We start from the raw sequence: 22,479 nt of genomic DNA, 5'->3' as shown, positions 1-22,479 counted from the left end.
TAAAAAAGTGAGTCAGCCATCCAGAGATGATCACTCTTTGACATTTTGACTTAACACTTAAGTCTCTCTTTTTATGGTGGGTCTGGATGTGGAAAACCGTGGGCTTGATCTGCAGCCTTGCCAGGGTTAGTAGCTAGTGCTACCCTCTCCAGCTGTCTGGCGTCTGATGGTGGCTCACCTCTTCCCTCCAAAAGAACTACCTCCCTCTCTCAGGGAATAGTTTGATTTGTCTTCCTCTGTATCCTCATTTTTTCCTACTTTAGGTTAGAAACTCAAGTGGGGGCCCAGGAAGCTCTCATCTAGCCCCAAACTTGTGACACTTTCCAGGACAGACAGAGCTCCCTAGGAAAACGTGTTGGGACCAATGTTGTCCACTCTTCTCAGTCTCTGTTTCGCTTCGAGCAGCACCCCTCCTTTTCAGCGTCTCTTCTTCTGGACCTGGTTCCATGCATGTTTGAGGAACCCTCTGAACAGAAGAGTTTAAAATAAGGAATCAGTGTGGCTTCTTTACTTAACCGCATATAAAGCTTCCACTTAGATTTACTTTGTGTTCATTTTAAATAGACGAGCTAAAGGATTTAAAACTAATTTCATTGTGAAAACTACCGTAATTTAAAAAATTATCAATACATGAAGTGAAGCAGGGTTTGCTGTGATTAAACCTTAGAAAAATACCTAGACACAAAGAACCTATAAAAATTTTTAAAAGATGAACTGCATTTCAGCCTTTCAGGGTTTTTTTTTTTCCTAATTTATTTCTGAGTTAATCTCCTTTGAACTGGAAATATGTAGATTCAAAAATTGAAAGAGCTATTTATTGGCTTAGTTGCCCATTGGAGACAAAGAATTTAAAATGGAACATCACACCTGTAGCTGTTCTGTCATTTTTGTCCATTGTGTGGGACATTCAACTCCCGTAGTCAGAATATCAGAAGGCAGCCCCAACCACAGGGCGGTCCTTTTATCTGCTGAGCCACCTCAGAGGCAGGAGGCAGGAGGGAAGATGGCGGCTGAGCCAGCTGTCTCTTAAGGCTTTCATAACAGAGTATTTGAGGCATAAATGGGGAGCCCTTTCAGTGCTACAGGCCCACAGTGAACAGCCCTGGAGTAAGGAATCCTCTTATCAGCACCTTCAGAGAACTTGATGAGGCGCTGCTTTCAGGCGACTCATTTGTGTGCCAGGGAGACCTTTGTAAAAACATTCTTTATAGTCTCCATCCATTGCTGGTGAAGAGATAAAAGTGGATGCATTACAGTAAAAACAGAATAATTAAACACTTGGCCTCACATTTGTATTGAAGGATGAAAAAAAAAGCCAACAGTCTGTCAGACTCTCTAAGAATGCCAGAAGAGTCCTCCATTTCCTCCCTCTGTAAGAATTGTGATAAATTCTATTGTGAACACTTAGTTAATTAATTGTGGGGCAACAAAGCCAATGATATAGAACTGTGGGGAAAACCAAATTCCATTAATTTGGCTTTGGGCTACAGAAATGGCCTAGAAAATGTTGAGATCGAAAGGAGTGGGTAACTGATCAAATTTAGCATATTCTGTGTGAGGGAGAGTTGAAAGCTATTAATTGGTGTTCATTTCTGTTTGGTGCAGTATACCATAAAACAGCCAAGGGGCTTTAGGGGTCAGATTGAATTAGATCCCATTTCCCAAGATATCATTTGTAGACTTGTGACTTAGGACACATTTAGGTTAAATGAAGCTGATACATTCAGTCATTCATTCATTTAAATATTAAAGACCCCCAGTCTGCTGATAATGGTTACTTGGTATGATTTTATAAGTATTAAATAGAAACAATAATAGAATACCTGGAATTTTTCTATGTATTTTCTTTCTTTTCTGTAGCGATAGAATTGGCTTTTTATCATATTTCTTTATTGATTTGATCAAACATTATTCATGCTGTGTGAGTCTTTAGTACTCACCGCCTGGGACTCCTTTAAAAGGCAAGATACAAATATTTACAGGCAGCTTGCCTTCCTGGGTCCCTAAAAGGTCCTACTCCCCCTCCTTTGTTTTCTTTCTTGTTCTCACCACACGTCCTTACAGTGACTAGTTTTGGGGACCTGCATGAAGCTTACCATTAGGAGCTAACCACAGAGATAAAAGCCTTGAGACATGTGTGCAGTTACAGAAAATGTCCAGGGCAGCTCCTTGTTCTGCTGTTCATTTGAATTTACAGGGCTCCTAGAAATAAGTACTGTACTGTACTGTTACATTCATGAGATGCAGAAACACAGACTGTTCATTCATTCATTATTTGTTTAGGGTCTATTTGTATGTAAAATTCTCCTGGACAGACAGGGAATTAGAAGCACGGATTATTTGTGCCCAGGTCATTTTGAGACAGCCATTTTTGTTGTTCTCTCTGTCCTTCACCCTGTGGTACTGGCACCTACAAAGCGAAACCTGAATCGTGGATTCTTGGCCAAATATCCCCAGATAGCAGAGGGTATATTGCCCCCTCACTAAGGCATAAAGTTGGAATTTTTTGCCATAACCTTTTCCCTATTTTTAAAATTAGTAGTTCTGTGAAAGAGAGACTGATTTCAGAAGGAGTTGGAGAGCTCTTATTTGGTGGTGGATGACTGTACAAAGAGTCTGACTCTGTTTTAATTTATTCACTCTCTGTGGTTCACACCTCTTTTCTCACAGATGCAGAGTCAGATGTTGGGTAATAGAAAAATATGCTCCTGAATTAAGGTGCCAAAGATATCTTTTTGCTAATAAGTTCTTCTCTGAATAGAATTGGCAAAGAATATAGAGAAAATATGCTACCTTTTTCTCTCTCCTCTTTTGATTTAAGCAAAGGAATGCTTGGAAATTTTAAACAGGGTTGGACATTTATATCTTGAAAGGTACTGACTTCTTATCAATTTGAGGTTTCCCACTAACAATAGCTTCAGAATTGTAACTGATTAAAATGTAGGATCAGTCTGTTTTAAAGCTTAAAGCCGCCATAGTAGAAAATTATGAGTTGTTGAGCCTTGAAAAGCAGACTCAGTGCCATTCATGTTTTCTCTAGAAACAACAGTGATCGTTTGTTTTTTATTTCCCAGGAATAAATGTCAACCTGTGACAGAATGACAGGATCTTAAAGATTCACACTAGATTAATGTTTTTTAACAAAGGAAGACACTAGTGTTGTAATGCCATATATATATATATATATATATATATATATATATATATATATATATATATACATAGTAAGTATGTAGTAGGGAAAATAGTCTTTAAAACAAAGTTGTTTTTTTTTTTTTTTTTTTTGAGACAGAGTCTTGCTCTGTCACTCAGGCTGGAGTGCAGTGGCGCACAATCTGGGCCCACTGCAAGCTCTGCCTCCCAGGTTCACGCCATTGTCCTGCCTCAGCCTCCCAAGTAGCTGGGACTACAGGCGCCCACCACAACACCCAGCTAATTTTTTTGTATTTTTTTTAGTAGAGATATGGTTTCACTGTGTTAGCCAGGATGGTCTTGATCTCCTGACCTCGTGATCCACCTGCATTGGCCTCTCAAAGTGCTGGGATTACAGGTGTGAGCCACCGCACCCGGCCAAAACAAAGTATAATTTTACAAAAAATTTGAATTGATTAATATTTGACTTACAGTGAGTAAAAGGATAAGATGGCATATTGGCAACATGCAGTTGTAGATGATCCCATAAAGCAATACCTTTGATAAATTGCCCAGTTCTGAAAGAGGAATAAGGAGGTGAAGAGTAGGTTTTACTGCATACCAATGTACATGACTTGTGTGGGAAAAACAGCTCTGTTATTGGAGGCAGAACTCAGATTTAATTCTTGATGCTGTGCTCCTTATCCTGTGACTTAGGCGAGTTGTTCACTAACCTGGCTGAACCCTTGTCCTGTTGGGGTGAGCTGAGCATGTAGAGAGCAGGAGGGAGGTGCTTAACATCCCCACCTGTGTCTTCCGAGTGGCTAGCTTCCTTTATGTTCTCAGGTGTCATCCCTGTTTAACTAAAAAGTAATCACACCATTACACTTGGCTTATAGAGAATTATTTCTGTCAAACTCATGAAGATCCTGTGCATTTTAGACACAGAACTTTCCTTTTAGGGAACCATTAGGGAGGATATGATCAGATTTGTTTAAAGTTTAGTTAAGAAGCAAATATGCAGTATTTAAATTATGCCTGGCACATTGAGGGCACAATGGCAGTTTCTTCTTCACAAAGGGTGATTTATGGTTAACAGAAAATGGAGAAAATAGTTGCTATATTTAGTTTATTTGCTCACTCTTTCCAGGATTCAGTTTAACATAAGGGCTGAATACTTTTGCTCTTATGTATATCATTGATGCTCTAAAATGTCCACTTTGATTTGATTTTTTTGCTTAAAACCTCAAGGATGCTGTTGTGAGGGTGCTTTTGCTAAGGGAAATGATGTCATCAATTCTGAAGTCCATTTCTTTTTTTTTTTTTTTTTTTTTTTTTTTGAGATGGAGTCTCGCTCTTGTCACCCAGGCAGGAGGAGTTCAGTGGCGCTATCTCAGCTCACTGCAACCTCTACCTCCGAGGTTCAAGTGATTCTCATTACTCAGCCTCCCAAGTAGCTGGGATTACAGGTGCCCGTGACCACGCCCAGGTGATATTTGTATTTTTAATAGAGACGGGGTTTCACCATGTTGGCCAGGCTAGTCTTGAACTTCTTACCTCAGGTGATCCACCCGCCTCGGCCTCCCAAAGTGCTGGGATTACAGGCGTGAGCCACCGCGCCCACCGTCTGAACTCCATTTTAATGATAGGGAACACTAATGAACTGCTATAAGCGCAGCTATCCGGAAGCTCAATTGAAATATTTGTGTTACCTCCTGGAAAAAAATTTTTTTAGCAGTTTTGTATCTTGGGAACAAGTATTTCTGCTGTGTTTAGAACAATATGTGAAAATGCTTGTCAAGTGAAAAAGTGTAAGTATGTTGTGGGAAACACTGCCCTGTGCTTAGTGAGGTGGTTCTAAGTCCAACCCAGGGCAAGGCAGGATTCACGTGTAGACTAATAGCACTAACAGAATTCTTGTATAGACCACATAGAAACTTTAATAGCAAGTTTCTGATAATGACGGCATCAGTGATAGTCATGTTAAAATTTCATGGAGACTAAAATTCTCTGCCAGATTATGTCGAAACAAATGTGTAAGTGCAGATGTCATTTATCCATTAGTTGGGTTCTCAGATGAAGTCTAGAAGCACATTCTTTACTCAAGAGGCCAAACTTCTTCATGTTAATCTGTTTTAAATTTGCTTTTTTGGAAGACTGGAACTGTCACTTAAACCACAGGAATATATCCATTATAAATGAAGGCAGGCATTACTTTTCACCTGAACTGGATGATTTTTAGAAGTATTGCTGATGATATCGGGTTCACGAATGATTTCCTGTGTTAAAGGTGATGGAGCATCCAGCCTAGAAGTATAATTGTTGAAACTTGACACTTGTTTGTTGGTAGTCTCCCTGCCTTAGGGCCTACTGGAAACAATATTTTTGCCACTAGGGATCCCTGTGTTTTAAGAGACCTAACATTTGTGGGAGCTTTGTCCTACCAGCTTGGTACATTTCTCATCTCTCACCAAAGCTGCAGTGAGAGCTTCTGATGGGTGCTGGACAGGCACCACCTGCCTTCATTCCCTCACCTACTACCTTACTCTGGCATTTTCCCTCACCTGGACTGTTGCCATCCCCTAGTCACTGGGTCCCCTGCTCCTACTTGCACCTGCACTCAGAAGCCAGAATGAGCTTTTAAAAGCATCCATAAGACCCTATCATTCCTCACCTCAGAATGCTCCACTGCATTTAAAATAAAATCCAGCTCTGCAAACCCATGGGATCTGACCCCTCCTCACATCTACCTTATCTTGTACCCCTCTTCCTCACACCCCCTGCATTCCAGCTACCCTGGCCTTCTTTTCATTCCTTGCCCAAGCCTGGGCAATCATCTTCCTCACAGGCTTTATCGCCACTGTGCATATCTGAATATGGCAGATTCTTCTTGATATTTCAACACTGGTTAAATTTTTCCTTCTTGGAGAAGCCTTCCCTAACCATCCAATCTAGAGCAGCCAGCTATTTCCTTTAAGTGGGTTATTTAACAACATCTATCTCTGACACTTTTTACTTCTTTTCCTCCTCCAGTTAGAATGTAGGCTCCACTAGAGCAGAGACCTTGTTCATCTTTATCTGATGTATCCCTAGGCCTCAAATCAGCTGTTCAGGAAATGTTTGTTAAAGGAATGTATTAATGAATGAAGCAATGATGTAGCCAGTATTTCTAAGTTAATTGATAAGTTTCCAACATAAAGCAAAAAAGCCTTGTCAGTGTATACAGCCATGTCACTGCTGAATGTACACTTTCCTTTAAAATAGCAAAACAAACTCTCAGATCATCAGGCCTCCTTTTCTGAACCTCTGAAGTTCAGGAATCCTAGTCTGGGAACTTCCTTGCTTTTGACAGAGTATTCACAGTGCAGAGATCCTAGAACAGAATTTGAATTGGTTCTTCTGCCACTCCCTCAATAGACTTAATTTGCAAGTAGTTTTGCCCCCAGGGGAACCCTGCCTCTCCTATTAATACTGTCACTGAACTCTGTTAAAGTTCTCTGCTAACATAGGTCCCCTTCCTCGAGTAGGGGCATCAGCTGCTTCCTTTGCTTATTAAAATGGGTACATGTGGGATCAACCAAAAATTCTTGGTGTTTCAGAAACATAGGCAAATTTATGCGCTGGTATTTGGTACCAGTTGGATTTGGAAATATGAACATACAGTGGTAAGGTGGATGCTTCCATAGTCATCGTATCTATATATATATATTCTAAACTATATTTGTTGATTTTTCTGCTCACACATAGAAGATCTAAACATTTTTGAACTTAAAAGCTAAAAGCTTATTGCAGATAAACCAGATTTTCCCAATCTATTAAGTGTTCTTTTCAACTTTTTCAGGTTATCTGGGTAAAGTATTGCTTCAGTGAACTAAATAAAACCTTTATAGACTCAAATAGTTAATGAAGCCTTCAGCCTGACCCACACAGTGGTGGGAGAGGTGGGTGCTTGCTAGAGGGCTGGCAGCTGCCTGCGCTCAGAGCTTTATGCCCTTGGGCCTTGTCAGTAGGATCAGGTAGTATCTGTCTTCACTTAGCAACATTTCTTTAGATTTCTTGCTGTGAATATAACACTATCTTTGGTTCTCAGGAATCCTAGAATTTTGGAATTTTAGAACAGAAAGGGAAGCCACGTTCTGTTGAGGTCACAGAGCATATGGCAGAGTTGGGCCCGGAACCCACTTTTCCTGCCCTGTCACAGTACCTCCCTGTGCTCTTATTTATTCCCGATTTCCCTTCTTTCTTTCTGACGTAGCCTGTGATGTTTGTGTCTAAAGTTTAAAACTAGTTGTCTTGAGACTGAAAGTTAGTGATTTTTTTTTTTTTTTTTTAATCAGAAAAGTGTTCTTTCCTGTGAAAATCCTTTCTGTCCCCACAGACTGGGTTAAAGCCCCCTCTCTGGGCTGTGTTCTCACACCCTGGGCATGGTGCTTGGCTTGCTTCTTGAGGTAACCTGTCTGAATGTGCATTCCTTGAAGCAGGGGACTGGGGCCTGTGGCCTTACTATTGTTTCATTTAGTTTTTTTTTTTTTTTTTTTTTTTTTTTTTTAAGTTTCCAATACTGATTTGTATATGTGCAATGCTGTTATGAAATCTTTGTCTCCATATTGATGAATCTTGGTAACCCTTTGCAGATATACAGTGGCCATTGTGAAATTAATTTTTGAATTATGTCTTCATAAAAATCCTGACTTTTTGCTTCTTATATAATCTTAAAAAGTCGGTCAGCTCCACAGGAGCCGGTGTATTGGCCTTCAAGATTTGAACTTAGCATGGCCAAAAAGCTTGTTTTTCACAAACCATCAGAATTGTCCTTGAATCTCAACCTTTTATTGTCAACTTTTTGAAGATATTTAATAATGACCAGTCCTGAATTTTACCATTTTGTACTTTGAGGAGTGACTTGTCCCCGCTGCCCCTTCAGGGCCTGTGTGGTCTCTGAGTTTGGCCTAGCTTTGAGCTGAACCAATGGAGAAGCCCAGTTATGCTTTCTGAGGTTCCCATGCCTGCCAGATGATCCCTGAGTAACAAGATGATGTCTCCCTTAGCAAGGGTCAGGCGGCCTTGCAGGACCTGCCTGTGTCCGGCTCGCTCTCAGTCCCTTTTCCTCACCTCTCATCACTCACGCACCCCTTCCTTCCTGCTACAGCAGACCATGTAACCTCATGCAAGTAAGTGCATGCGATCTTCCATGCTGTTCTGCTTTTGCTTAATTGGAATCCTCTGCCTAGAACTTTTTCCATTCTTTCTTTTACTGTTTCTTTTTTTTGGGGGGTGGGGGGATGGAGTTTCACTCTTGTCACCCAGGCTGGAGTGCAATGGCATCATCTCAGCTCACTGCAATCTCTGCCTCCCTCGTTCAAGCGATTCTCCTGCCTCAGCCTCCCGACTAGGTGGGGTTACAGGTGCCAACCGCATACACAGCTAATTTTTGTACTTTTTAGTAGAGATGGGGTTTCGCCATGTTGACCAGGCTGGTCTTGAACTCCTGACCTCAGAGGATCCACCCGACTTGGCCTTCCAAAGTGTTGGGATTACAGGCGTGAGCCACTGCACCCAGCCTCTTCTACTGTTTCTTTAAACACAGCTTAGGAGGTGATATTGCCAAGAGTGAGGTGGATTGGAGTTAGGCATAGGGAGGGAAGTGCTGTCCCAATCCCAGCATGAGCTTCTGGACAGATGGAGGCCACCTGCTGCAATGGGGAGGACAGGAGTCAAGCAGATTGGGGGGTTGGCAGCAGGCAGGGGGTGGTGTAGAGATCAAAGGTTTGGTTGGAAAAATGTTTGGTTTTAGGTGCTTCTGAGATATCCAGGTAAAGAAGTGAGAAGAAGAGTTGTATTTATGGATCTGAAGCTCAGCGAGAGGTCACAAAATTTGGAATTATCATCATATTTGAAATGAAGTGGATGAGCTCTCCAAGAAGAATTTAAAGAGTGAGATGGATTTGTAAAGAATTGTGAAGTTTAGAAATAGAATATGAGAAATGGGATATGCAGAGACAAGTGGAAATGAGGAAGAGTAGCCAGAAAAGATAGAAGGAAACCAAGAGGGTGTCAAACCTGGAGGAACTGAAAGATGAGGAGGGACGCCACCTAGGATTGATTGGCTTGTGGGGAGGTCATGGTCACGTTAGCGAAATTACTAGAATTATGAGGAATATACTGAAGGGTGAGTGAGTGGGAGGATGTGGTGACAGCATGAGAAGAAAATTCCTTCCAGAAGCTTGGCACCACAGAAAAGTAGAGAGGTAGGGCCCTACTAGAGGGAGTAGGAGAGTGGAATGTGAGACCAACAGCAGGTTGTTTTGGTTTCTTTTTGGGGATTTTCTTTTTGGATGGATGATACTAGGGCATTTTTTTTTTCATGCAAATAGAAAAAATTCAGTAGAAGGGCCAAAGAATATTACTGTCTTCTAGCTTGCTAGCAACTGATGGTTTTTAGCAGACTGGTGGATAGTACTCTATAGTCACAAATACTTAAGTAAGACCCACTTCTCCTATAAATTTACACTTGAAATATAAAAGAAAAAAAGGTTGATGTTAAAAAGTTTGTCCATTTGAGTCCTATATCCTCGTTAGGTAAATGGTATGAAGAGGTTTTCTTTTATGAAATGCTTTGTTATTCTGTAGAAATCCTGTCTTACACATAAATGACAGAAATTTATATTAAGCATTTTCCTTCACTAAATCTTTAGTTTGTGTCTTTTCATAAAATGCCACTGAATTTTTATGTCAGCAAGAGAGGTAGGTAAATTTGAATACAGAAACTAATTTAGTAGTCATTTAGTTAGGAGATGGAGATTTTAGAGCTGACACTTCTGAAAGTGGAAAAGATGAGGATTAACTGACTTTTTTTTCTTGCTTCTGTGTAATAAAAAATTAGAGCTGAAAAGGAACAAAACCCAAAATTCATGGCAATGGCCGTCATTTATAGGTGAATTAGATTGGGGATTGTGAAGATGATTTCATTCACACCTGCACATGCATCCTTTGAAGCTCATTACCATTTCTTTTGGCGTTCATTTAATATATTCCTGAGAGAGGGATATTGAAATGTGATTTACGTTTCTTTAAAAAAAATTAAGGACTCCTCTTGCCATTTGCCTAGCATACTTATGAATGTCCTTACCCCAACTTTTAGGATTTGGAGTTTCTAGGACTCCAAACCTTTAAAGCCTGAGCAAAACACAATTGTAAGGTAAATTTAGTATAAGGAAAAGACAGTTTCAGTCAAAACTAAGCATAAATACATTTTGTATCACTTTCTGTTTGGGATTTCAAGTGATGATGTTTGCTTCCAGTAACCCAAATAATTGGCAGATAGTTTGGTGCAAAGTGAACCTATCAGAAGAGAAGGGAACCTTGGAAAACAATAGTCTTTAGTTAGTTGGAAAGGGAAAGCTGTGATTTTAAATGGCAGCACCATCCTAGAAAGCAAGGAATGAGTATAAGAAAAAGAAGAACCAAAGCAATGTAAATATCTTGAAACTCTAGTTTAAAAGAAATGTTTTGGCATTTGGGTTTAAGTGAAGGAGCACACTATAAACTTACTAAAATAACGAGTTAAAGTTAGACATATTGTATTGTATTTATTTTTTTGAGACAGAGTCTCCCTGTGTCACCCAGGCTGGAGTGCAGTGGTACGATCTCGTCTCACTGCAACTTCTGCCTCCTAGGTTCAAGCAATTCTTGTGCCTCAGCCTCCCTAGTAGCTAGGATTACAGGCAAGCACCACCACACCTGGTTAATTTTTGTATTTTTAGTAGAGACAGGGTTTCACCATGTTGTTGAGGCTGGTCCTGAACTCCTTACCTCAAGTGATCTGCCCGCCTCGGCCTCCCAAAGTGCTGGGATTACAGGTGTGAGCCACTGCGCCCAGCCAGACATATTGTATTTAGATGTTGATAATAGTTTGCCATTAAAAATCAGGTTATTGCTTGCTTACATTGGTATATGGGTGGGGAAGAGGAAACAAGTTTTGAAATAGAATTTGCTGATCTAGGCCATCCATACTGGTTTATTTGTAGGAATAATAAGAGCTTATGTCCTTTGAGAAATGTGGAATTAGATATTGATTCTAGTGAGATTCCAGCATTAAAAAGACACACATTTTAAAGTTTTATTACTTTATCTCTCAGTAGCCTGGAGAGTTTTATTTTATTAAAATTGGCCAAAACAGCAACGATTTGCATTTATTATGTTATGCCTATAGTGCTGGAAAATTAATATACCTAGGAAATATATGACAAGGGCATAGTAGATGATTTTGAGGTATGAGCTGCTGTGAATTGTGTGATATACAACAGGTAAGGTATTATATGGTATAGGCATAGATGGTAATGGTACATTATTTTATTCTTTAGATAGTTGGTAGGTGGTTGTTGGGCTCTATCCATTTTACATTTTTATTTAGCTTGTGTACTGCTGGCTCTCTGCTTTGGAGATGGTCCTGGATTTAAGACAAAAGCAGATGCAAAATGGTTTCCCGACTAGGCTGATAACACTAAAATCATGGGATATTCATTTGCTCAGGAAATAGAATGAGCAATTTCCTGAGCAAATGAACACAAGCTAAAGTTGTTGATTTCTGCCTCACGTCACAGTCCAGAGTAGGTGGGTCATGGTCCGTGAGGTCATCCAGAGACCCATGCTGGAAGGGGTGGCTCTGTCATTCCCCTGAATGTGACATGTCCAGGACTGGGTTTAAGACCTGCACATCCAGCCAGTGGGAAAGGGAAATCTAGGGCAAGTGGCTTTGTCTTCATGAAGATGACCTAAACATTGAGTGCATTTTTCTTCTGTTGTCTCCTTGGTCCAGTCTTAATCCACAGCCACAGCTCATTGTAGCCTCAGGCTGGGTGAAGGGGCACCTGCAAAATTTGAAAGCTTAGTTACCAAAAGAAGATGAAGAAAATGGATTCCAGAGAGCATATTTCCGGCACAGACTAGGAGCTCCTTGAGATGGGGAGTAATGGTTACAACAGATGAGTCTCTGTTTCTAAACCACAGGCAGTGCTTGGCTTATATTTGGTACTTAGTGTTTGGTGGGTTGAATTGACTGTTAAAGCCAATCCTTTCCCTTCCAAAAGATGGAGTTTGATCAGAAGCTCTAAATTCTGCAGCGCTCCACAACCTTTCTGCCTCTTCCACTGTTTTCTCTATATATTTATGCCACTTTCCAGGATAAGCATACAAAAGAGAATATAATATTTACTTTTAAGATTTGCCTGAAAATATAAAATGTATTATAACAGGAAACAAGAAAGTCTGTTCATTTTATTTGCATCACTACCTTTCTCTGTATTTGGACTTGATATTTACATATGCTTTGGGCAACTAAGCACATGCCAAATTGATATGTCTCTTTTATTCAACAGAAAGAATATCTGGTGATTGTGAAAGTAACCCTAAATAGAAAACACAGATATAGCATTTAGTTTATAACCTAGATTAGTATTTGTGATGCTCCCTTCTTCTTCAAATTATTAAACATATTTTTATATATATTGTGAAGATAGGAACTAAGAGTTATTAGTTTTATTTTTGCACAATTCTATATTATACCAATTATATAATTTGCTTAAAGCACTACACTAGTCCTTTGCTCATATTTTTACTATAAAATTAGAGTTAGGAAGGGAAATTATATGACAATAATGACATATTTGTACTTGAGATACTTACTCCACATACCTAAGGTAAGAAATTGCTTAAAATGACATGGGATCTACCTGGCATAATAGCAGCTCTCTTGCTGCTTAGAGCAAAAATCTGCTTTAAAAACATAGTGGCATATCTTGTTAGTAGGAGAAAAATGTAATAGCAAGAAATAAGTTATTTAGGTATTATCATGTTCAGTGTCCTCATTTGGCACATGTGGAAACTGAGGCACGAAATCCTAAAACGACTTGCAATCTTTGGGAAGATGTTCAGATTTTAGAAGGTCTTTTTAAAGGATGTATCAGCAGATTATTATATATTAAGATCTGTTGTTTGAGTTCTCTATGAGATATGAGATAAATTTACCTTTGAACACTCAAGGGAAATAGAGGGAAGCCAGGAAGAAGATGAGAATTAACTTGGGAGGGAAGGAGAGGTGATCCTGCCTGTGCCCCTGCAGCTATGGCCAGTGGGGACAGGTCCCAAGTCCCTGAAGAAGCTGCTGTTGTAGCTCAGTTGCTAACTCAAAGAGGGATAACTGGATTAAGAGAAATCACATGGGAAAGGCATTTGTTCCTTGAAGTATCTGTAGATTCGGGGGGTTGGGAGGGCCCCTGTGTAGAGATAGGAAGGGGGAGGGAAATGAGAAAGAATGTCTGCTTCCATTATTAAATCATCCTTCCAAGGGATTGAAATATATATGCAGGTGATACAGCAGATTTTTTAATTGAATGTAAGATATTTAATTATTATGACATTTCTTTAATGTCATCTAACAATCTGTTGTGGCAAAAATCTAATAGGAATAAAGCTTGTGATCATTACAGATCAACTTTTCCTCCTAGATAAATGTTAGTTTTGAGTCCCTGGTGGGCACCCATCTCAGTGGTGAAGTTGACAAGTCATCTGTCGGGTGTGCGGAATAGGATGGGGTTTGGTATCATCTACCTGTCTCCTTGTGGTTCTCTTGAGCCGTTCATGGTGAGCATCCTAGTTTTCTTGCAGAGGGAAGGTAGTTGCACGGGGTGACCTGATCTTCCCTTTTTTCTGCTTGCAGAACAATCAACCATGACGACCGAATCTGGATCAGACTCGGAATCCAAGCCGGACCAGGAGGCCGAGCCCCAGGAGGCGGCGGGGGCGCAGGGGCGCGCGGGGGCGCCCGTGCCGGAGCCGCCCAACGAGGAGCAGCAGCAGGCCCTGGAGCAGTTCGCCGCCGCTGCAGCGCACAGCACCCCGGTGCGGAGGGAGGTGAGCCCAGGCCAGAAAACTAATGACGCGGTGTTTGCTGAGCTGCTCCAGGATCGGCTTTAACCTCGGTCTCTTAGCCCTAGAGGCAGCTCTGAGGGGTCATCTGCTGTTCCCCTTCTAGCCCCAGGCAGATGAAAATGTATGCTATTTTAAGGCTTTCAGTGAATGACATTCCACAACCTTGCCTGGTAACTCCTTCTTTTAATTAAAACACTGAAACTCACTGAAGTCCAGACTGGAGATTATTGGTCCTATCTGGATTTAGAGGAAAGATAGACACCAAACTGACAGCTTTAATTATGCTTGTGGTTGCTTTTTCTTTCAAGCCTAAGGGCTAGAGTGAGTTTGCATTTCCCCAGGCGTCACCCTGGCCCTAATATTGCAGATCTGCTTTTATTATTATTATTATTATCATCATCATTATTATTATACTTTAAGCTCTGGGACACATGTGCAGAACGTGCAGGTTTGTTACATAGATATACACGTGCCATGGTGGTTTGCTGCACCCATCAATCCATCATCTACATTAGGTATTTTTCCTAATACTATACCTCCCCTAGCCCCCCAGTCCCCGACAGGCCCCAGTGTGTGATGTTCCCCTCCGTATGTCCATGTGTTCTCATTGTTCGACTCCCACTTATGAGTGAGAACATGCAGTGTTTGCTTTTCTGTTCCTGTGTTAATTTGCTAAGAATGATGGTTTCCATCCATGTCCTGAAAAGGACATGAACTCATCCTTTTCTGTGGCTGCATAGTATTCCCTGGTTTTTTAGTGGCTCTTCAGGTAGGTCTTTCCCTCCCTATACACATCTATATTTTCAACTCTTTTCCCTGTACATATTTGAGTAGTCAGGAATAATGCATTTCTTTTAAAAGTTTTAAAGTATGGTTTACATGCAGGCCTTGAATAAGTTCATATTTAAATGTCTTTTGTCTTACAACTTCAAACTTGGAATCAAAATGTTTTAGAGTGCCGATTTGTATGTGGTAAAGCAATCTGGAGTCCCCACAAGTGATTGACCTCTTATATGTCAGAAGTGTTTCAAACTAGAAATTCTAAGATGTTGAGATAAGAGATATAATCAGCATATTAGTGAAAATCTTTGGAAGTCACAGCATTAAACTATATATTTGCAACCTGATTATTTTATTTCTTTACCTAGAGTATTTGCAGATTTGCCTTTTTTTTCAATTTTATACTTATTAAAAATTTGAGGCCGGGCTCAGTGGCTCATGCCTGTAATCCCAGGACTTTTGGGAGGCCAAGGAGGGTGGATCACCTGAGGTCAGGAGTTTGAGACAGCTTGGCCCAATACAAAAATTAGCTGAGTGTGGTGGTGCACGTCTGTAATCCCAGCTATTTGGCAGGCTGAGGCATGAGAATCACTTGAACCTGGGAGGTGGAGGTTTCAGTGAGCCGAGATTACATCACTGCACTCCAGACTGGGCAACAGAGCAAGACTCTGTCTCAAAAAAAAAAAAATTTGAGGTAAAATGTACAAATAAAACTTACCATCTTTTTAAAGTGTACAGTTCAGTGGTAATAAGTACATTTATATTTTTATATAAAAATATATTTTTTATATCATATATATGTATATTTTTAAAAAAATTTCCTTCATCACTCCTCCTCCCTACCATTCTCCCTATCCTTCCCAGCCTCAGGTAATCACCATTCTACTCCCCATCTTCATGAGATCCCATTTTAGCCCCCACATATGAGTGAGAAGATGCAGTATTTGTCTTTTGGTGCTTGGCTTATTTCACTTAACGTAACAGCCTGTAGTTCCATCCGTGTTGGTGCAGATGACAAGATTTCATTCCTTTTTTATGGCTGAATAATATTCCATTGTGTATATATACCACTTTCTAAAAATTCATTCTTCTGTTGATGGGCACTTAGGTTGATTTCATATTTTGGCTGCTGTGAATAGTGCTACAGTAAACACTGGAGTGCAGATGGCTTTTCTATATATTGATTTCCTTTCTTTTGGACATATATCCAGTAATGGAATTGCTGGATCATTTGATAGTTCTATTTTCAGTTTTTGAGGAACCTCTATACTGTTTTTCACAGTGGCTGTACTAATTTACATTTCCACTAGCCGTTTATGAGGATTCTCCTTTCCTCACATCCTTGCCAGCATCTATTACTGCCTGTCTTTTTGATATATGCCATTTTAACTGGGGTGAGATGATATCTCAATTGTGGTCTTGATTTGCATTTCTCTGATAATTAGTGATATTGAGCATTTTTTCATATACCTGTTGGCCATTTGTATGTCTTCTTTTGAGAAATATCTGTTCGGATCTTTTGTCAATTTTTAAATCTCATTTCTCTTGCTATTGAGTTGTTCGAGTTCCTTAGATATTGTAGTTAATAATCCCTTGTCAGGTAGACACTTTGAAAATTTTTTCTACTATCCTGTAGGCTCTTTGTTAATTTTTTCCTTTGCGGTACAGTAGTTTTTTGGCTGGATGGAATCCCATTTGTCTATTTTTGTTTTGATTGCCTGTGCTTTTGAAGTCTTATACACAAAAAAATCTTTGCTCAGACCAGTCTCCTGGAGCATTTCCCCAGTGTTTTCTTCTAGTGGTTTCATAGTTACAGGTCTTACATTTTTAATTCTTTAATCCATTTTGATTTGATTTCTGTGGATGGTGAGAAATAGGGGTCTAATTTCATTGGTCTCATATAGTTATCCAGTTTTCCCTACACCCTTTACTGAAAAGACTGTTCCCTGTTGAATGTTGTTGGCACCTTTGTCAAAGATGAGTTGGCTGTATGTGAGGGTTTATATCTGGATTCTTTATTCTGTTCCATTGGTTTATGTATCTATTTTTATGCCAGTACCATGCTGTTTTGATTATTATAGCTTTGTAGTAAATTTTGAAGTCAGGTAGTATGATATCTCCAGTTTTGTTCTTTTTAGTCAGGATGACTTTGGCTATTCGGGGTCTTTTGTAGTTCCATGTAAATTTGAGGACATTTTTTCTAATTCTGTGAAGAGTGTCATAGGTATTTTGTTAGAGATTCCTTTGAATTTGTAAATTACTTTGGGTAGTATTGCCATTTTAACAGTATTAAGTCTTCTAATCCATGAGCATGGAATATCTTTCCATTTTTTGTATTCTCTTCAATTTCTTTCATCAGAGTTTTATAGTTTTCCTTATATTGATCTTTCACTTCTTTGGTTACATTGCTTCCTAGGTATTTTATATTTTGTAGCTATTGTAAATAGGATTGCTTCTTGATATCTTTTTCAGATAGTTCACCATTGACAAATTTAAACACTACTGATTTTTGTATGTTGATAAATTCTGCAATTTCACTGAATTCATCTATCAGTTCTCACAGTTTTTTGGTGAAGTCTCTAGGGTTTTCTAGATATAAGATTATGTCTTCTGTGAACAAGGCTAAGTTGACTTCTTCCTTTTCAGTTTGGATGCCCCTTATTTCTTTCTTTTGCCCAGTTGCGCCAGCCAGGACTTCCAGTATTATGTTGTATATTACTGAAAGTGGGCATCCTTTACTTGTTCTAGTCCTTAGAGGAAAGGCCTTCAGTTTTTCGCAATTCAATACAATGCTAATTTGGGTTTTTCATATATGGCATGTATTATTTCGGGGTATGTTCTTCTATACTGATTTTGATGAGGATTTTTAGTCATAAAGGCATGTTGAATTTTATCAAATGCTTTTTTGACATCTATTGAAATAATCATATGGTCCTTGTTCTTGATTCTGTTAATGTGATGTATCGTGTTTATTGATTTGCATATGTTTAACCATCTGCATCCCTAGGATGAATCACATTTAATCATGGTGAATGATCTTTTCAGTCCCCTTTTTAATGTATTGTTGAATTCGGTTTGCTAGTATTTCACTGAGGATTTTTGCATCAATGTTCATCAGTGATATTGGCCTGTAGTTTTTGTTTTTGTTGTATCTTTGTCTGCTTTTGGTATCAGAGTAATATTGGCCTTGTAGTATGAGTTTGGAAGTATTCCCTCCCCTTCAATTTTTTTTTGAGGAGTTTGAGTAGGATCGGTATTAGTTTTCTTTACATGTTTGATAGAATTCAAATGAAGCTTTCAGGTCCTGGGCTTTTTTTGATAGAAGACTTTTTATTATAGCTTTGATCTCATTACTCATAACTATTTTGTTGAGGTTTTCTGTTTCTTCATAGTTCATTCTTGGTGAGTTGTATGTGTCTAGAAATTTATCCGTTTCTTCTGGGTTTTCCAATCTGTTGCCATATAGTTGTTCATAATAGTCACTAATAAGTCTTCATATTTCTTAGGTCCCAGTTGCTATGTCTCCTTTTTCATGTCTGATTTTATTTATTTGGATTTTCTCTCTTTTTCTTAGTCTAGCTAAAGGTTTGTCTATTTTGTTTATCTGTTCAAAAAACCAACTCATTGTTTTCTTGATCTTCTGTATTTTTTTTTGGTCTCAATTTCGTTTATTTCTGCTCTGATCATCATCATTTCTTTTTTTCCTAATTTGGGGTTTGGTTCATTCCTGCTTTTCTAGTTCTTTGAGGTGCATCATTGAGTTATTTATTTGAAGGCTTTTTACTTTTTTGATATAGACATTTATTGCTCTCCACTTCCCTCTTAGTATTGCTTTTGTTATATCCCACAGATTTTTTATCTTGTATTTATATTTTCACTTGTGTTTTGATAATTTTTTTTAACTTCTTAGTTTCTTCATTGACTTATTGGTCATTCAGGGCATGTTGTTTAACTTCCATGTGTTTGTGTATTTTCTGAGGTTCTTCTTACTGATTTCTAGTTTTATTCCATTGTGGTCAGGAAAGGTACTTGATATGATTTTTTTTCTGGTTTTTCTTTTTTTGAGTTTGTTTGGACTTGTTTTATAGCCTAAGACATGGTCTGTTCTGGACAATGTTCCATGTGCTGATGAAAAGAATGTATTCTACAGCAGTTGGGTGAAATGTTGTGTAAATGTTGGTTAGGCCTGTTAGATCTAGTGTGTAGTTTAACTCCACTGTTTCTTTGTTGATTTTCTGTCTGGATATTCTGTCCATTAGTGAGAGTGGAGTGTTGAAGTCCCCTACCATTATTGTACTGCAGTCTGTTTCTCCCTTTAGATTTACTAGTGTTTTATATACTTGGGAACTCTGGTGTTAGGTGCATAGATATTTATAATTGTTGTATCTTCTTGCTGAATTGTCCCCTTTATCATTATATAGTGACCTGCTTTTTCTCATTTTAGTCTTAGATTTGTTAGTCTCTCTCATATAAGTATAGCTACATCTGCTCTATTTTGGCTTCTAGTTGTATAGAATGTTTTTTTTTTCCACGTTTTTGCTTTCTGTCTGTGTGGGTGAACTGAATTTCTTGAAGGTAACGTATAGTTGGTTCTTGTTTTTATATCCATTTACCTACTTTAGGCCTTTTAATTGGAGAATTGAGACCATTTACATTCAGTGTTATTGATAAGGACTTATTACTGCTGTTTTGCTGCCTGTTTCTGGTTGAAACTCCTCTTGTTCTTTTTTACATGGTTTTCCTTTGTGGCTAAGTGATTTTCTCTGGTAGTGTGTTTTAGTATGTTGCTTTTTATTTTTAGTGGATCTATTATAGGTTTTTGTGTTGTGGTTACCATGAGGCTTACCAAAAACATCTTATAGATATAGCAAGTTATTTTAAACAAATGACAACTTATCTTAGATCACAAGTTTAAAAACAGAAACAAAGGCTAAAAAAACCACACATACACACATGCACGCACACACACACACACACACACACCAATTCTATACTTTAACTCCATCCCCATTGCATTTTGACTTAGTTGTCTCAATTTGCATATTTTAATATTACCTATCTCTTCACAGGTTGCTGTAGGTATTATTGTTTTTGATAGGTTGTCTTTTGGGCTTCATACTAGAGTTATGATTGTGGTAGTAGTAGTAGTACATTGTACACTGCAAGTACAGTAAGTACAGTAATAGAGTATTCTGGGTTTATCCATGTACTTGATTTTACCACTGTGTTTGATACATTGAAAGGTTTATTTTTATTTTTTGCACATGAGTGTTTTTTAATTTCAGATTGAAGAACTCTCTTTAGCATTTCTTTTAAGATGGGTCTGGTGGTGGTGAATTCTCTCTGCTTTTGTTCTTTCGGGAAAGATTTGATCTCTTCTTTGTATTTGAATGATAATTTTGCTGGATGCAATATTCTTAGATGACAGTTTTTTTCTTTGAGCACTTTAAAAATGTCATTCCACTCTTTCCTGGCCTGTGTGGGTTTTCTGTTGAGAATTCTGTTACCAGGCAATTTGGAGCTCCTTTACATGTTATTTGTTTCTTTTTCTCTTGCTGCTTTTGGGGTTCTCTCTTTGTTCTTGAGCTTTGAGAGTTTATTGCTTTGTGATATTCTTATTTAGGTTGAATCTGTGTGATGTTCTCAGACTTTCCTGTACTTGAATATTTATATCTTTCGCGAGTTTTGGAAAGTTTCCTGTGTTTATTTCTTTGAATATGCTTTCTACCCTTTGCTCTTGCTGAGCTGCCTCCTGAATACCAATAATTCTTAGGTTTGGTCTTTTGAGGTAATTTTCTGTACTTTGTATGCACTCTGTTCCTTTTTGTTCTTTTTTCTTTTTTCTCTGTGTCTTTTCAAATAGCTGGTCTTTGAGCTCACTGAATCTTTCCTCTGCTTTGTTCATTCTGCTAAGAACCTCTAATGAGTTCTTCAGTTTACCAAATGTATTTCTCAGTTCTGAGATTTCTGTTTGATTTCTTAAAAGTATTTCAATCTCTTCATCAAATTTATCTGATAAATTTCTGAATTGCTTTTCATTTTTATCTTGAGATCATGAGTTTCCTTAAAATTGGTATTTTGAATTCTTAGCTCATAAATTGCCATCTTGTAGGGTTGGATTTTCCCTTGTCTTTTTGGGGAGGACATAGTTTCCTGTTTGCTGTTGTTTCTTGTGGGTGGGTGTCTGTGTCTTTGTATGGCAGGATTAGTTTTTAATTGCAGGTTTCTCTGTCTGGCTTGTTTTGTTTTTTATTGGATATGTTTGCTTAGAAATTTTTTACCGCTAGGCCTCTGCCACCTCTTTGGCCCTAGGTGGCCTTTAAGCCCAGATCACCTTGGCTCTCGTAAGCGATGGGAGTGCTGCTTGTCCTGAATGCGGGAGGTCCCAAAGGGATTATCCTGGCAATGTGGGATGACTTACTAGGAGTTTGTGCCCAAGGGATCTGTGGAATGTGCCTTCTCCAGCGTGGTGCTGCTGAACAGCCACTCTGATTCAGTGTCTCCTTTGGCCAAGTTACAGAGCAGAGTGTCCAGGACTGGGGCTGGTGGTCCCATCTCCTGGCTTTTTCTCTGCCTGTCCTCGGGGATATTTCTCCCTTCAGGCAGTCACATCACTTCCTTCCCATGGGTTAAGGCAAAGACAGGTCTCCTGCAGGGAATCCCAGGAAGGTGGGAAAGCTGGTTGGCTACCTCAGTCTCGCTTTTCCAGTATCATTTTTCTGTAAGTTGGGGGAAGATTTTCTGCACTTTTATTGCCGGGCAGAATCAAGGGGAGGGGCATCATGACTACGGAAGTCCAATTCTTACACCATCTGCACGGAGTTTTTCTACTTCTCTGTGGCCTCAGGATCTGTCTTGTCCTCATGTTTGAGTTCCTGGTTGTTGCTGGTGAAAATCTTGTGCTGTATATTTGTTTTAGGTTTTCTGTGGAGGGATGGGAGGAGGGAAACCAGCTTGCTTCTGTGCCACCATTTTAAAATGAATGTCGCAAGCTCTGCTTTAAACAATATTAATAAATAACAATTATTTTCACTCTATAAATAGCTGCTCTGTCTCATTGCAGATGCTTTGTGATGGAGAGCGAGGAGATCCCATCCCAGCTTAGTAGACAAAACTAAGGAACTGTTGTAGCCATCATGGTTTTCTTTTACCTTTTCTTTTTGTGGAGGAATGATGATGATAGTGTTTGGCTTTCTTTTTATTTTGTTTTTTTTTTAATCTGCAAACATTTAAAATTACTAAAGTAAATGTTTGCTTTTTCTTCATTCTTTCCTCTTTACTCTGAAATGAAATAACATGAAAATGGGAGATAATTATAGAAAAGTATGAATATCTATACCTAGACATGATTAAATATACTTTCTTTATCTTCTGCAGTCAGATACAAAACAAGAGAAATGACACTAAGAGGGAGAGCTGACTGGCTGCAAAAGGCAGAGACCTTGGAGTCCTGTCTCTTCTAGTCATTGTTTTACCATCTTCAGAGAACTCACTCAAGTCCCCAAGCCTCACTTCATCTACAAAATGAAGAGTTCAGAAAAGATAATTTCTGAGATTCTTCCACAAAATTCTTTGATTCAGGCTAGGAAGCTAACTGTTGGAGGTAAAATGAAGCTGATTTTGGTACATAGTAATGAT

The 22,479-nt window shown here is 38.9% G+C and overlaps 1 protein-coding gene across 22 annotated transcripts in view; it reads left to right on the top strand.

The window, feature by feature from the left end:
* The window catches only part of EPB41L3 (erythrocyte membrane protein band 4.1 like 3), a 240,164-nt gene that overhangs the window by 127,739 nt on the left and 89,946 nt on the right, over positions 1-22,479 (top strand). For all 22 annotated transcript variants that reach the window (XM_030810711.1, XM_030810709.1, XM_030810705.1 and 19 more), the window contains exon 2: positions 13,850-14,043. In XM_030810711.1, the coding sequence (XP_030666571.1) occupies positions 13,861-14,043 (183 nt within the window). In that variant the 5' untranslated portion in view covers positions 13,850-13,860. The remainder of the gene's footprint in view (positions 1-13,849; positions 14,044-22,479) is intronic.

This window comes from Nomascus leucogenys, chromosome 4 (genome assembly GCF_006542625.1).
Source record: "Nomascus leucogenys isolate Asia chromosome 4, Asia_NLE_v1, whole genome shotgun sequence".
Taxonomy (NCBI): Eukaryota; Metazoa; Chordata; class Mammalia; order Primates; family Hylobatidae; genus Nomascus; species Nomascus leucogenys.
This window is presented reverse-complemented; position numbering and strand designations above follow the sequence as displayed.